At 41.8% G+C, this 16,011-nt stretch overlaps 2 protein-coding genes across 4 annotated transcripts in view; one reads left to right on the forward strand and one right to left on the reverse strand.

The window, feature by feature from the left end:
• The window catches only part of ANAPC5 (anaphase promoting complex subunit 5), a 51,411-nt gene extending 49,248 nt beyond the window's left edge, over positions 1–2,163 (reverse strand). The window contains exons 1-3 of the mRNA XM_063456984.1: positions 1,907–2,163; positions 333–412; positions 73–182 (exon numbers count right to left, since the gene is read on the reverse strand). Coding sequence (XP_063313054.1) covers positions 73–182; positions 333–412; positions 1,907–2,107 — 391 coding nt within the window. The 5' untranslated portion in view covers positions 2,108–2,163. The remainder of the gene's footprint in view (positions 1–72; positions 183–332; positions 413–1,906) is intronic.
• A 154-nt stretch (positions 2,164–2,317) lies between these two features.
• The window catches only part of RNF34 (ring finger protein 34), a 31,372-nt gene continuing 17,678 nt past the window's right edge, over positions 2,318–16,011 (forward strand). Inside the window, exons 1-2 of one of the 3 annotated variants that reach the window (XM_063456986.1) lie at positions 2,347–2,408; positions 5,738–5,802. In XM_063456986.1, the coding sequence (XP_063313056.1) occupies positions 5,797–5,802 (6 nt within the window). In that variant the 5' untranslated portion in view covers positions 2,347–2,408; positions 5,738–5,796. Of the gene's footprint in view, positions 2,409–5,717; positions 5,803–16,011 lie in introns of those variants that run through there. The other 2 variants (XM_063456987.1, XM_063456985.1) reach the window with 2 other exon arrangements.

Genomic DNA, 16,011 nt, shown 5'->3' on the forward strand with positions numbered 1-16,011 from the left:
TTGCTAAATGCTATTTATCAAACCAGGTACCCTAAACAATCATATTCATCTTCTACAGAAAGCAGCACCTACCAACAACACTTGTTTTGTGTACTTCAGGCTCTGGTCCTGTGAAGGAATCCGCAAGATCATCGAAAAAGAGCTCCATGTCCTTTAGCTCTCCTTCAGCCATCAGCTTTATCCTAAATAAAACAGAGATTGCACACTTTTTCTGTCACAATTGTTGAGGTTAGAGTTAGACAATCATGCACAAGGATTAAAATATAGATAGGTTTTATATACAGAGACAGAAAGAGTAACAAAACAGACATCAATACAAGAAAACAAAATACCTTATTTGCAGCGAACTTGCAACATTTGGACAGCCTTCGTCTATAATTTTGATCAGCTTTGCAAGTGACATATCTGGTCCCTAGTATTGCAGAGAGATTATGCATGTGTTTAGTAAGAGTTGGCATGTGTAAAAAAATGATCAAGCATTAAACTAGATTAAAACACACAAAAGGATAATAGAATGCTTGCTAATAGATTTAAAAGATTCAAATATTTCATGAATGAGAATTACTTTCCATGAAATCTGTGGGGGGAAGCAATGATGAAACCACTCACAGCAGGACATGATCTAAATCTATATAATAAATACCATTTGTATAAACATTTAAAACTGTCACTGTGGGTGTTTTCGATAGGAACTGGTATAAGCAGATGTGTATAGAAATGGGATAGCTAGAATCTATTTGTAATTTCCATGACATATTACAGAAACGTATATAGTCTTTTCGTTAATAGTGACTTGTGCATTCTCAACGCAATGAAAGAAATCACATTTAGATTTCAAAATATGCTTGTCTGGCCCTCCAGCAATTAATGAGAACTGTACACCAACAATTGGAGTTTCAAGTTTAAAAAAATAAAAATAACATACTTAGTGATATTAATAATTGAATTTTGTTTCGGAGCGCTCGGATATTTTTACATTTTATGCAACTTAGAGTTGGTATGAATTATTTATAATGCTGCTAACACACTCAATGTGTTGTACCCCCAACACACAAATCAAAATCAAACAAAAAAAGTATATACATAAGAGAGGAGCAGAATAATAAAATAAACGTTTAGTTGATAAACCCAAAACCAAGTATAAATTGTGAAAAAATTTAGAATGTTGCAGTAATACTCAATGGTCAGTAGATGGCCCCAAATTGACACATCTCACAGCACATGTAAAGAAAATGCATACATACACATAGTAGTGCAGATTGCTTTAAATCAGAAATGCTTTCAACATCATCATTAATGTACCAAAATTCCCCAAATAATTAGGTTAAGGAAATCAGGTTTCTGTTATAAACAAAGTGCAAACAAATTTTGGGTTAAAATAGGATGGGTGGATAAAGCAACTAGTGCCCAATAGGACATAACAGATCAAAAAGCAATAGTGAAAAGGGGTTAGCATAACCCTTTAACCCCTTAAGGACCACACTTCTGGAATAAAAGGGAATCATGACATGTCACACATGTCATGTGTCCTTAAGGGGTTAAGAACCCAATTAGGTTTTGTGAAAACAAATCAATGCACTAATTCCTTTATAATCAGCAAGGAATGCACTCTTCATTGTAATATCACAGGCTGTCTTTAGCACTTTGCTGCAGGTTTTGGATGAAGATCAGAGGCAAGGTTCTCTCTATTCCTTCAATGTTGATGTATAATTAAACATTATTACTCTGTAATTCCACCTTGCTAAGGGTGCTACATATAAACACTGCCTCCCCCATTCCTAGCCCTGAGCCATGCATTCAGTCACATCATTGGGTTTTCTCCATCACTGAGGTCAGGCAGTGCCATGGGATCCCCCCTGACTCCCATGACGCTCAGCCAGCCGCCAGTCCAGGCGGTCTCTCTCACCTGGAGCAATGGCAGGATCTGTTTATTCAGGCGCCTCTTGTCCACCAGACTCATCTTGGTGTTTTTGGTCATCTCACTGAGCAGCACCAGCACGGAGATCTTGTACGGAGTGACCCAATCCTTGATGCCGAACACGTTGGCATGGACCACCCCGTTAGTCATCATGGGGTTAAAGTAAAGGCTCTCGTGTACGCTGGCCATGGTCACGGCGGAGCACAATACACGCCGCACCGAGCCTTCACTTACGTCAAACTCGAACAGGAACGCGCCGCAGTGAGCACGCCAATCAAAACACGCAGCGCGAGCCACGTGACCACGGCGGGTGCAGTGTAGCTAATCCGTCCCCCAGTAAACAGGGGCTTAAAAAAAAACTATAGTTCCGGCGTGTTGCAGTGCTGCTAGTGTGTGTGTAACTGTTGAAATGTTAAATCGAGGATAATGCCGTTTCATTAATTAATTCATTCATCGAAATTAAAAACTCTCAAGAGACGTCAGCCAGAAGGTAGTGTATTTTATTTATCGGTGAACTTCAAACTTCAAAAGTGACCCTTATATGTTGTTTCAAATGACAGCAGCCACAAAGTTACCAACATGACAAATACTTTAAGATTTTCAAAATTTAAAAAAAAAATCTCAATGATACTTAAAGGAGTACTGCTGTCTTAACACTGGCTTTTTATATAGTGATCATTTACTCAAGTTTTGAAAATAAATTGACTCCTTGTTAAATTAAGTAAATGTTAAAAAAAAAAAAAAAAAAAAAAAAGACTCACTACCTTAAGTATATGACAAGTTCTCTATGCCATATACATGCACCTTGGGTCAGACAGTGTTTGTATGTGACAGTAAGTTGGTCATATTCAGTCACTGCATTGTGCAGGAAGCGAAGCAGGGGAGGCCACAGAAACAGTATAGAGGTTTTCAAACACTGTCTGACCCAGGGTGTATATGTATATGGCTGAAAGATTCCTGTCATATGCTAAAGGTAGGAAAAGAACACTCCAGTATCACAACTACTACACTTGTTGTTTTTTTTGCTGGTTTCCTTCTTTGTGACACTTAGTGCCTTTCTCTGAAATGGCAACTGCTATACAAGGTTTGCGTTAGTTTTCAATCTCCATCAATTAGGCACACTTAGGGGAAGGGTATTAAAAAGCCATACTTCCTTCTCCATGGTGCCTGGTCATGGTTAGCCAGCCAGGAGTGTCTCTGCATGCATCCTTTATACCAGGCTTCCCCAAACCCTGGCCCTCCAGATGTTGCTGAACTACAACTCCCATGATTCTCAGCATATCTATTTCATTCATAGAATCATGCAACATCTGGAGGGCCTGAGTTTGGGGAAGCCTGTTTTATATTTTAGCTAGCATTATTTTTGATCCTGCTGTACTACTGACCTTCATGTTACTTGAATATTTTCTATCTGCTGCCTGTATATACTATACCATATTCTGTTACTCTGACATTGGTTTGTACCTTTGACATTTAATTTTCACTGACATAATGAGTGTGCACAATACTGTGGCTCCACTAGTAATACAGCTGCAATGTCAGAATCTTGGGATGATTGGCAACAAAGTACCCCCCCCCCCCCTTCCCTCATTGTCCTGATTTTTGCAGCGGTTGTGGGACTTTTTGGATGCATTTCTCAAGCAGTGGAAAGGTAGGGAGCTGAGCTTCGTCGTTTGCATGCCTTTTACTGTTTTTTTCTTCATTGTGGGTTGGTTTCCATGCCAGCTCATTTTGACTTTTTTCTGACATCCGGAACGGATTGTTTTTTAAAGGACCACTCTAGTGCCAGGAAAGCATACTCGTTTTCCTGGCACTAGAGTGCCCTGAGGGTGCCCCCACCCTCAGGGACCCCCTCCTGCCCGGCTCTGGAAAGGGGAAAGGGGTAAAAACTTACCTTTTTCCAGCGCTGGGCGGGGAGCTCTCCTCCTCCTTTCCGCCTCCGTTCCTCCCCGTCGGCTGAATGCGCACGCGCGGCAAGAGCTGCTCGCGCATTCAGCCGGTCACATAGGAAAGCATTCATAATGCTTTCCTATGGATGCTTGCGTGCTCTCACTGTGATTTTCACAGTGAGAATCACGCAAGCGCCTCTAGCGGCTGTCAGTGAGACAGCCATTAGAGGAAATAGGGGAAGGCTTAACTAATTGATAAACATAGCAGTTTCTCTGAAACTGCTATGTTTATAAAAAAAAATTAGTTAACCCTAGCTGGACCTGGCACCCAGACCACTTCATTAAGCTGAAGTGGTCTGGGTGCCTAGAGTGGTCCTTTAATGCATTCCTATAGGAAACTATGTTTCGGTTTACGAATTTCTTGCAATACAAAACATCCCGGAGAAATTCGTAGACCGAGGTACCACTGTAGTTTGACTTTTTATCTGGGGTTTGCTGGGTGCTGTTCCCTGACATGTCTGGAGCTGTAGGCTCTCTCTCTTAGCTGAGTCAGGGGTCTAGGGGTTTATCACAGGAGAGCACAGAAGCTTCTTGCAGCATTTTTTGGCTCACAGCACTGGAAGGAGAGGCAGGGAGCAACACACTGGAGACCACAGGTAATACATTAAATTATCAGTAGTCATGACTACTTATGTGGCAATGGCGCCAGGGCCACGTTTGGCAACATAACCACTACAGTGGTTACATTGCTTGGAGTGTTCTGTAAAAGCACCATGATCACTAAAGTGATTTGAAGTTGCGATGGTGTCTGTAGTTTATATGTGCAGACACCTTTTAACCCCTTTGGGTAGAGGTGTAATTCCACCTCCGACAGAGTCTTTTCCATTTCAGAACAGGAGTGGCTGGTTATCTGCATATTGGATGGCAGTCGTCCGCACGCACAGCATGTTGGCAACAGGTGTCCAATGGCAGCACTACCCTCCCCTCATCCCATTCTCTCTAACAGTTCTCCCACTTCACCGAGGGGGAGTAACGTCATAGGTTGAAATCGGGCTGCTGGTAGAATCTGGAACTAGAATGCAGGTACGTTTTAGCATTAGCCATTTATTTATTAAAAAAACATGTTAGGAATACAAATGTGTATGCCTAGCACTATAGTGCTCTGGTAGCTGTTTAGGTATCTGCCCCCACCTGTAGGGATTAAAGATCTTTTACTTACCTTTTCCCCCTCGCAGAGCCGGTCTCTGCTCTGTCAACCCGCCTCCTTGGATGTGATCATCATTATCGATTGTCTTTCCCATAGGAGAGCATTGGGAGGCTAGTGCACATGCGAGGCAAAATGCCACTCTGTTTCACTTAGCTATTTCGGAGGAAGTGCTTCTAGTGACAGCTAGAGGCATTTAAACCCTGCAAGGAAAATTTTGTTAATTTACCAAGTCCTTCCTGCAGAATGGCAATTTTTTCACTTGCAGTATGAAAACCGTAAGTAAAGGGCTCCCAGACCACTTAATTGACAAAAAGTGGTCCTGGTGCGTATAGTGTCACTATAGAAAGAGTTACTCACCAAAAACAGTGTCTTTAGAATACTGTTTTTTTTGGTTGGAGTAACACTTTATGGAGAAAGAGCCTGTAGTGGCTGTCAGTCTACTCTGGGTCAAAAGAACAAAATGTTGAGAGACATTCTATTGTGTCCAATATTGACTGCTTTTTATTTACTACTTTGAACCAGGATTGCAACTAATCACGTGATCAATATGGCCCTAGCATGACGTTACCGTCTGTGATACAGGTCAGACTGAATAATGGATCAAATTTAATTTGCCCATAACAAATATGGCGGCCTCGGAGCCTGTGTGCGCTCATGACGTAGCTGTGCTGGTCAGGCGGGTGTGACGCAGGAGCGTGTTGATGATGATGGTTTCTGTAACAGGCGGCTGATGGTTGTCTGGAAGGGAGCTAGTAGGTGGGGACAGCAGAGCGGACGGTGACATGAAGGTAAGTGGCTATTGCTGTACAGCCAGGGGGAGCCCGGTAGGTAGGGCAGGCAGACAGGCAGCATGATCCCTCTGGCACAGCTTTATTAGCAGGTTTAGTAAATGACAATCCTTACACTGTGTGCTATTATTACACGTGTATTTATACTCCTGTGAAGTGTCATGTTGGGTCTGAGGCCTCAGCCTATTGTGTGCCTGTGATAATATATTGCCCTCTCTCACCTGCTGTAGTGATGGTCACAGAACCACATGGGTGGTGAGAAGGGAACCGGTTATTCACTGAGCAAAACTGCTGCTGAGTTAGTGGTTCATATAAACACGATCATTTCAGCTGTTATACTGAATATTAAAAGCCATTGCAAGTGCTATACACAGCCAACATCCACCCATTCAGTCTCTGGTTAACTTTGCTTGTACTGGCAGAGACCATATGGAGAGTGTAGGCAGCTGCCTAACGGAAGCCACAAGGGACACTACTGACCCACACTGAACTAGTTATTTCAGTATAGCTGATAGAAAGAAAAGGGCTATAAAAATATAATTTATTCTACATCACTAATATGAACCCATGTGCTTGTCTGGGACATGTCATTTGTTGTTAATTTAACAAGTCCATCTGTTAAAGCCATTTCTTTTAGTGTTTTGCCATCTCTGACAGTTGACACTTCCCTGTTCATTATGTGTATGTATGTATAGAAATCTATATTATGATGTATTGTAAGAAAATCATTTTATATTGAGGGGCCCTGGGGACAATGATTTATGGATGCCTTCAGATTCTTAAGGCTTCATTATTGTGTGAAATGTTTATATTGCATCATATCATACGTGGTCTTTGAAATACATTTTTCTTTTTTATTGGTTTTTGTAGCACAGTGTGAGAGCATGTCTGTTCCCTGGTGTTCCAGTTGCAGTGGAATGCAACTCCCACCATGCGGTAACACTGACAGACTTAGAAGCAAGAGCAGAGAGACCCCATGGAAGATGAAATTGGGTAGTCCGTCTCTTTGAGCTAATGTGAAAATATTAGGAACACAGCTGATTTAATATTTATTTTAAGACTCACTTAAGAATTACCTAAGATTGAATAAAGACCCTAAAGGTTTTTCTTGCAGTTCTTGCTAATTTTCCGTATCTGTATTTTTTTTAATTTTTTTTGAGAATATTATGACAATTCCATTCTAATAGTGAGTATTTAGAGTTAATGGAAAGTTTTTTTTATATGTTTTATGGATGTATCTGTTTTTTATTTTTTTATTTTTATTTTTCCTTTCTTTCTTTTTTGTTTTCTTAAAATATGTACTTTTCTTTATTAAAAATAATAAAAACATTAACATTAAAAACATAAATGGGGTAGCCTGGTGTAATGCTGCTGCCCCCTATATTACTTTGATAACTAAAGTCCTTTCTCTCCTCCTTCTGAGGTTAATTTATAATTTCCTGTATAAATGTAGACACTGAGCCAGCTTGTTGCTGTCTCTGATGAGGTGAGAGTTTTTATTTGGATATGACACAGGAGTGCTTTACCTCAAGGTATCTAGGCCTGGTAACTCACAGTATATGTCTGCTAAAGCACAATAGTTTGTTGTTTGGATATCTCTGATTATTTTGCTTGGTGACATATTTGTGAACTACTAAAACTGCAAACATGATCATCCTCTTGTAATATCAGCCTTACATACATTTACACACTGTACCATCTAAATGTTTTTTGTATACCTGCACAAACCCTTATTTTTCATAGTTATGCACTTCTTGAATGTTACAGGGTGTATACAAATCAAATAAAAATAAATAAAAATCTTATCTTTGTTTGCTAAATTAGTTCCATCAATCCATAATTAATTCACAGTGGCATGCTCTCCTCCAGGTTTCTGTAAGAATATTTCGGACAGTTTTTCTAAATGCATGGATTTGCTGTTCTCAAAACTGTGAATAAGTGTTTGCAGAGGTAACCTACATCTTCATCACAGCAACGTTTGAAAATAAATATACAGCGTTCAGCAAAAAAATTTCATCCTAGTGCATTAATCCTGTAGTAAAAGGAGGTGTGTATGAATGAGAACATATTGATTCTGGAATAGCTATGTTGGAAAATGAGTAGTCATTCATGGTTGGGTGAAGGATTGAACTTCAAAGAGTTGAAATGAGCTTTACCCAGTGATTTGAGGTTTCTATAAAATGAGCAGTGCTATCTTATTATGTTATCTATATAGCGCCATCAAATTCCGCAGCGCGTTACAGTGGGTGGACGAACAGACATGTAGTTGTAACCTGACAAGTTGGACATACAGGAACAGAGGGGTTGAGGGCCTTGCCCATGCTAGAGGGAGTGGGGTAAAAATGACACAAAAAGGTAAGGATATTATTAGACTAGTGACAGTTGCAGAAGAGGAATGAGTTGGGAGCTGTTAACAGTTTAATTGATAGGCTTTTATGAAGAAGTGGGTTTTTAACGATTTTTTTTGAAGGAGTGGAGACTGGGTGAGCATCTAATGGAGGAGGGAATCGAGTTCCACAGGAACGGTGCAGCCCTCGAGAAATCTTTAAGGCGAGCATCAGAGGTGGGAGTATGGACAGAAGATAGATGTAAGTCTTCAGCAGATCGTAAGGGCCTATACGGGACATACTTGTGTATAAGGGAGGATAGATAGGTGGGAACAGCATTATGTAGAGATTTTGAAAGCAAGAACCAGAATTTTACATTGAGCTCTATATTTTATAGGAAGCCAATGTAGGGACTGACAGAAGGGTGAGGCATGGGAGGTGCGGGCGGACAGGAAGATGAGCCTCGCTGCCGCATTCATTATGAACTGTAACGGTGCAAGTTGGGAGCACGTAAGACCACTGAGAAGCGGATTACAGTAGTCAAGGCGAGAAAGGACGGTGGAATGGACCAACACCTTAGTCACATCTGGCGTTAAGTAGGGGCGGATGCGCGCAATGTTTTTGAGATGGAAATGGCAGGATTTGGCGATTGAGGCTTGAAGGAAAGGTCGGAGTCAAAGAGAACACCTAGGCAGCGAGCCTGCGTGGTGGAGCTGATGGTAGCACCGTTGACTTGGAGGGAGACAGACACAGGAGTAACAACACTTGAAGACAGGAATTTCAGTTTTGGTCAAGTTTAGTTTAAGGAAGTGGGCAGCCATCCAGTTAGAAATAGCAGAGAGGCAGTCAGAGACACTAGTCAAGAGGGACGGGGAGAGATCAGGAGAGGACAGGTAGATTTGCGTTTCATCTGCATAGAAATGATATTGGAAGCCAAAGGAGCTAATGAGTTTACCAAGGGAGGCAGTATAGATCGAGAACAGTAGGGGACCAAGGACTGAACCTTGGGGGACACGAACAGAGAGGAGTTGGGGAGAAGAAGCAGAGCCAGAGAAAGAAACACTGAAAGATCGCTGGGAGAGGTAGGAGGAGCACCAGGAGAGAGCAATATCTTGTAGACCGATATTGCGGAGGATGAGAAGAAGCTGTTGATGATCAACAGTGTCAAAAGCCGCAGACAGGTCAAGGAGAATTAGGATAGAGTAGTGACCACGAGATTTTGCAGCGAGTAGATCATTGGATACTTTGGTCAGTGCCGTTCCCACAGAGTGCCTAGTGCGGAAACCAGACTGAAGCGGGTCTAGCAGAGAGTTGGACTCGAGGAAGTCTGTCAATCTTGCATACACAATTCTTTCAAGGATCTTGGATGCAAAAGGCAGGAGCGAGATAGGACGATAGTTGAATGGGGAGTTAGGGTCAAGATTGGGCTTCTTTAGAATTGGGGTTACAGTTGCATGTTTGAAGGGCGATGGAAATATACCAGAGGGAAGAGAGAGAGTGAGAATTTTAGTGAGAGGTGGAGAAAGAGAAGAAGACAGAGTACAGATGAGATGCGAGGGAATTGGATCTAGGGAGCAAGTGGTGGGGCGGGAGGACTGGAGCAGAGCAGAAATTAATCTAGTAATGAATGCATCTAGTAAAATCTAGTAATGAATGCATCTATAGAGATGTACCATAATTGTCTCCACCTAGTATAGCAATGCCTTCTTAAAAATCATGTAATTTTTTAAAAGTATTTCACCACTAGTTGTTTGACTAGATATGCTAACCATTGTGACCAAAGTGTTGGCAATTTCATTCTTTAGAAAATTGTAACTACCATTCAGTAAGGGAATGTACTAATGTAAATGGCACATTTTTTGACCCAAGTTTCTAGATAAAGAACCTGTGAAGTTGTTAAAGTAGTCTGTAGGAAAGAAATGTTTATGGAATAAGGGGACAGCAACAGATCTAAAGTGTTTATTTTAGGTGCCCCCTTGGAGCCTTGTAAAATTTGGCTTATGCTGTGGGCTATTTGGGAGGAGAGTTAAGGCCATTCACATTGTAGGAATATATGTTAAGGTAGGCCATGGGTAAGTTGATGACGGACTATCATGGGATTGAACAGAAAATGTTTCAAACAGTGTTGTTTGGAGCTCCAGGTCAGACACTACAAAATCATTTTCCCCAATACAACAAAGACCTGGGCAAGTAGAAACCCTCTGTAGGCTCAGCTAGACACACAGGACCATGCTTCAAGCTTTTCCCCCCTTCGACCTCGCAGTTCTGCAGCCCTACACCGCCAGGGCCTATACAGCATGTGGAGTATGACACCCTAACGCGGAGAAATGGCTGATTCCACAGTAGCTGAGAACCTGGAGGCCCTAAAACAGCAGTGGCTAAGCTCCCGACGAAGGCAGATATGGAGTTGCAGACCACCTTGTTAAATGTACGTTTTACGGTGAGACTGAAGACCATTCAAGGTGATCTACAGCAAGTAGGGGATCGAGTGTTTGCACTCGAAGACTAACAGAGATAGATGCAAGCTTGACTCCCCAATGTGGATTTACAACTGACGGAGTTCGTCCTGTTACACTGCCGAATAGACGTCCTGGAGAACGTGACAACATAATAATATTAGGGTTAGAGGCCTGGCAGAGAAAAAGTTCTCCTGCAAATGTAAGTCAACCCTGCTGTGCCTTTTAAATACAGTGCTTGGCACACCACTTGACACAGCTATTAAGCTGGGGGAGGTCTTACAAGGTGCTCAGGCAACGGCCTGCTGCCAAAGCACCGCCAACGGACATAAAATGTTGTCTCTTCGGACATACTATTAAGGAGGACATAATGCACAAAGCGTGACATTTTGCAAGTAATATTTTTTGAAGGATTACCCTCCCTCAGGTTTTCTCATAGGACACCCTGCAGCAAAGAAGGGCGCTCAGACTGCTCACTAAATGCCTCGGTTATGCTGGCCTGTCAGCCCCTGCAGTTAGGGCTTCCCATTTTCCTTGATGGTGGCAAATGAAGAGAAAAACACATTCTGTGGGGATCAGAGGATCTAGAAGCCTTCTACAGTGCTCTGCAGTTACCACAGATGGACTTCAGACTGGTCAGCGTTCTATCCGTGGTGCCAATAGCAGCCTCCCCAAGACGAAGATCACCCTCCCCAGATTTCACGAATGACTGAGAAATGCAAGGTTGTTTTACCATCTCATAGTCACTGTTTTATTTACCTAAACTTCTATGTAGGTTAACTGGGGACTGGATTGATCTGAAGAGTGGAGAGGTTGGGGTCATAAGATGAGAGTACATTGTCGTGTTTTGTTAATTAAAAGAAAGGGTTGAGGGGTGAAAAAAGTGTAAAGGGGAAATGAAAGGTAAAAAAATGACAAGTTTATGTGTGTACCTGTTTCTTCTGTTCAAATGAGATTTTACAGAGAGATTCTAAATACCTGAGGGGAATTCCACAAATTGTACTGGAAATTGAGTAAATCCATGTGAAGGGAATGATCTTTACCAGTCACCTCTGTAAGGGAGACTTTACTCACAGTGGGGGTCTTGAGCCCCATGCCATTCTATATATTTCAACTAAAGTTCTAGGTTCAGTGGCCTTTTTTCTTGTGGATTTCTTTCTTTTTTTTTTTTTTTTTGTCCATGCACAAATAGGGGGATAGTTCTCCTCAGGCGATAATTCTCCAGGCCTTGTCACGAGTGTATGACTGTATTTTGATTATTGGGAAGTCTCTCAGGGTTTTTTTTTTTTTTTATATTAATAAATTCTTTATTTTTCTTGTGCATATGAAAAACATACAATTGGTCTTGCAGAGCCACAACAGCTACTGCAGGCTTATCTTGAACATTAGATTGAAATGGCATCTGATTGACTAGCACAATTTTATGGTATATTATCATGAAGCGTAAGATTTCAGACTGTTCTATAACGCGCGGACTAGGGATTAGTCTAAGCGTTTGCAGGTTTCGTGTAAGATTGATAGGCTGAAGCGAGCAGCGACAGTTTAACTCGGTTAAAGTAAAATCTGGCTTAGACTGGTGCTGCCCTGTATGTAGAGAAGGAGACATGCGACCATGAGTAGGTGAGCAGCCCTTATTGGGCAACCCGTTGTCTGTTCGGACCTAGGATATGACTGCGAGGGGCTTAGTGCGCTGCAAAATTGTTCCTCGGTTTGTTAACGGATTCTGACGTTAAGATTAAAATTAATAGAAATAAAAGATAAATAAAAAATCATAAAAAAAAATGTTTCTTTTTTTCTTCCTCTTTGTTTCTTCTCTCTCTCTCTCTCTCTCTCTCTCTCTCTCTCTCTCTCTCTCTCTCTCTCTCTCTCTCTCTCTCTCTCCTTCTCTCTCCTTCTCTCTCTCTCCTTCTCTCTCTCTCTCTCTCCTTCTCTCTTTCTCTTTCCTTCTCTTTCCTTCTCTCTCTTTTTTCCTTCTCTCTCTTTCCTTCTCTCTCTTTTTTCCTTCTCTCGCTCGCTTTCTCTCGCTTTCTTTCTCACTCTCGCTCTCTCACTCTTTCTCTCGCTCTCTCACTCTTTCTCTCGCTCTCTCACTCTTTCTCTCGCTCTCGCTCTCTCACTCTTTCTCTCGCTCTCTCACTCTTTCTCTCGCTCTCTCACTCTTTCTCTCGCTCTCGCTCTCTCACTCTTGCTCTCGCTCTCTCACTCTTTCTCTCGCTCTCGCTCTCTCACTCTTTCTCTCGCTCTCGCTCTCTCACTCTTTCTCTCGCTCTCTCACTCTTTCTCTCGCTCTCTTTCTCTCACTCTTTCTCTCGCTCTCTTTCTCTCACTCTTTCTCTCGCTCTCTCTCTCGCTCGACAGGTTATATACATCAGAATATGAACGTTAAAGCAAAAATTGATGCCTTGTCACTAACACCCCACTCTGGGAAAAGAAAGTAATCTCCAACTAGGGAGATCTAAAATGCTGGTAGTTATATTAAGTAGTCAATACAATTGGAACGATAAATAAATATCTCTGACTTGGTTATGGTAGGTATATGTGCATAGGTCATGCAACATTATTTAAGGCAGGTATCACACTGCCAACCTTTTATTCTGCTTAGGGTTTCTGTGTCGCTCTATTTTTTTGTACCTTTTAACATAAAGTGTTATAATTCCAATAGAATGAAATATCGAAAATAGGTTATGAGTGCCAAAGTATTGACAGATTTATAACAGATGTTCCAGCATGTGAGGGGTTGAAAACCCAAAGGGGCTGACGATCCAGCTATATCACCAGTTTTTGTTCATCATGGCGTTTGTGATATTATGGGTCCTGAGCTGACTTCAAACTCCTACTAGGAGAAACCCGGTTAAGTGGCCACAGTTTTACTGCTATGTTGCAGTAGTTTAAAACCTTCTCATCATTACTATTGCATTGGCCGTGCTTTTTATCCTGTTTCCCCCGGGTTCATTTTTGAAGTCTCTCTCTGACTTATCATGGAATACGGACTGAGGGTACATTATTGATTGTGGTACCCATGCATATATGTGTTAGGCCATATAGGGGTACCTATGAGACACAGGGGGGTATACCTGACTAGCATTGGTACTATACCATGCATTAAGGCTGTACCAGCCACTATGGCTGTGCTAGCGATCTGCATTTAGGAGTGTGCTACTCCCATGGTCGCTCTAACATCTCACATATACTACCAATGTATACAGCTTGTTACCCAGTGTGCCTCTCTCTCTCTCTCTCTCTCTCTCTCTCTCTCTCTCTCTCTCTCTCTCTCTCTCTCTCTCTCTCTCTCTCTCTCTCTCTCTCTCTCTCTCTCTCTCTCTCTCTCTCTCTCTCTCTCTCTCTCTCTCTCTCTCTCTCTCTCTCTCTCTCCTTCTCTCTCCTTCTCTCTCTCTCCTTCTCTCTCTCTCCTCTCTCTCTCTCTCTCTCTCTCCTTCTCTCTTTCTCTTTCCTTCTCTTTCCTTCTCTCTCTTTTTTCCTTCTCTCTCTTTCCTTCTCTCTCTTTTTTCCTTCTCTCGCTCGCTTTCTCTCGCTTTCTTTCTCACTCTCGCTCTCTCACTCTTTCTCTCGCTCTCTCACTCTTTCTCTCGCTCTCTCACTCTTTCTCTCGCTCTCGCTCTCTCACTCTTTCTCTCGCTCTCTCACTCTTTCTCTCGCTCTCTCACTCTTTCTCTCGCTCTCGCTCTCTCACTCTTGCTCTCGCTCTCGCTCTCTCACTCTTTCTCTCGCTCTCGCTCTCTCACTCTTTCTCTCGCTCTCGCTCTCTCACTCTTTCTCTCGCTCTCGCTCTCTCACTCTTTCTCTCGCTCTCTTTCTCTCACTCTTTCTCTCGCTCTCTTTCTCTCACTCTTTCTCTCGCTCTCTCTCTCGCTCGACAGGTTATATACATCAGAATATGAACGTTAAAGCAAAAATTGATGCCTTGTCACTAACACCCCACTCTGGGAAAAGAAAGTAATCTCCAACTAGGGAGATCTAAAATGCTGGTAGTTATATTAAGTAGTCAATACAATTGGAACGATAAATAAATATCTCTGACTTGGTTATGGTAGGTATATGTGCATAGGTCATGCAACATTATTTAAGGCAGGTATCACACTGCCAACCTTTTATTCTGCTTAGGGTTTCTGTGTCGCTCTATTTTTTTGTACCTTTTAACATAAAGTGTTATAATTCCAATAGAATGAAATATCGAAAATAGGTTATGAGTGCCAAAGTATTGACAGATTTATAACAGATGTTCCAGCATGTGAGGGGTTGAAAACCCAAAGGGGCTGACGATCCAGCTATATCACCAGTTTTTGTTCATCATGGCGTTTGTGATATTATGGGTCCTGAGCTGACTTCAAACTCCTACTAGGAGAAACCCGGTTAAGTGGCCACAGTTTTACTGCTATGTTGCAGTAGTTTAAAACCTTCTCATCATTACTATTGCATTGGCCGTGCTTTTTATCCTGTTTCCCCCGGGTTCATTTTTGAAGTCTCTCTCTGACTTATCATGGAATACGGACTGAGGGTACATTATTGATTGTGGTACCCATGCATATATGTGTTAGGCCATATAGGGGTACCTATGAGACACAGGGGGGTATACCTGACTAGCATTGGTACTATACCATGCATTAAGGCTGTACCAGCCACTATGGCTGTGCTAGCGATCTGCATTTAGGAGTGTGCTACTCCCATGGTCGCTCTAACATCTCACATATACTACCAATGTATACAGCTTGTTACCCAGTGTGCCTACATTATATGTCTATGTGATCTATCTGAAACCTCATACCCTGGAGATCTCAGTTTTTCACATATTTTTACGTGCAAAATTACTGCTCTTTTGCACATAGCTATTTAGGAGAGGACACTGAAAACTTTTGAACAGGACCTCTCTCTAGATTCAGGCTTCTACGTATCACTGTATAGACCTACAATTGTTAATAACAGTTCATTACTGAAGTCTCATGTATGGACTCAGGGATCTATAGAATGAGGTTTCCGTTCACACGGGTACACCTATAAACATGGGGCAGATTACCCTCAGTTTAGTACTGTGATACCATCTTCGCTCTAGCGTCCAGTGGTATATCCGTGGGGATAATGATCACCTCAGTACATGTCCTCTCTTTTTATTTCATTTTTTGAAGCAGTTTGTACTTCCAACATGGTGGGGGTTCACGGAATTGGGTTTTCAACCCCTCACATGCTGGAACATCTGTTATAAATCTGTCAATACTTTGGCACTCATAACCTATTTTCGATATTTCATTCTATTGGAATTATAACAGTTTTTTATTGGTTCACATTTTTTTGGTGGTATTTCACCTATTTTTATTAATATATTTATTAAAGGTTACGTATTAATAACGCAGGGCACTCTTCTTGTTTCTGTTTTGTTTGTTACTACCCTGGTAGTTCTTGAGGGTTATCCC

This window comes from Pelobates fuscus, chromosome 5, assembly GCF_036172605.1.
Source record: "Pelobates fuscus isolate aPelFus1 chromosome 5, aPelFus1.pri, whole genome shotgun sequence".
Classification (NCBI taxonomy): Eukaryota; Metazoa; Chordata; class Amphibia; order Anura; family Pelobatidae; genus Pelobates; species Pelobates fuscus.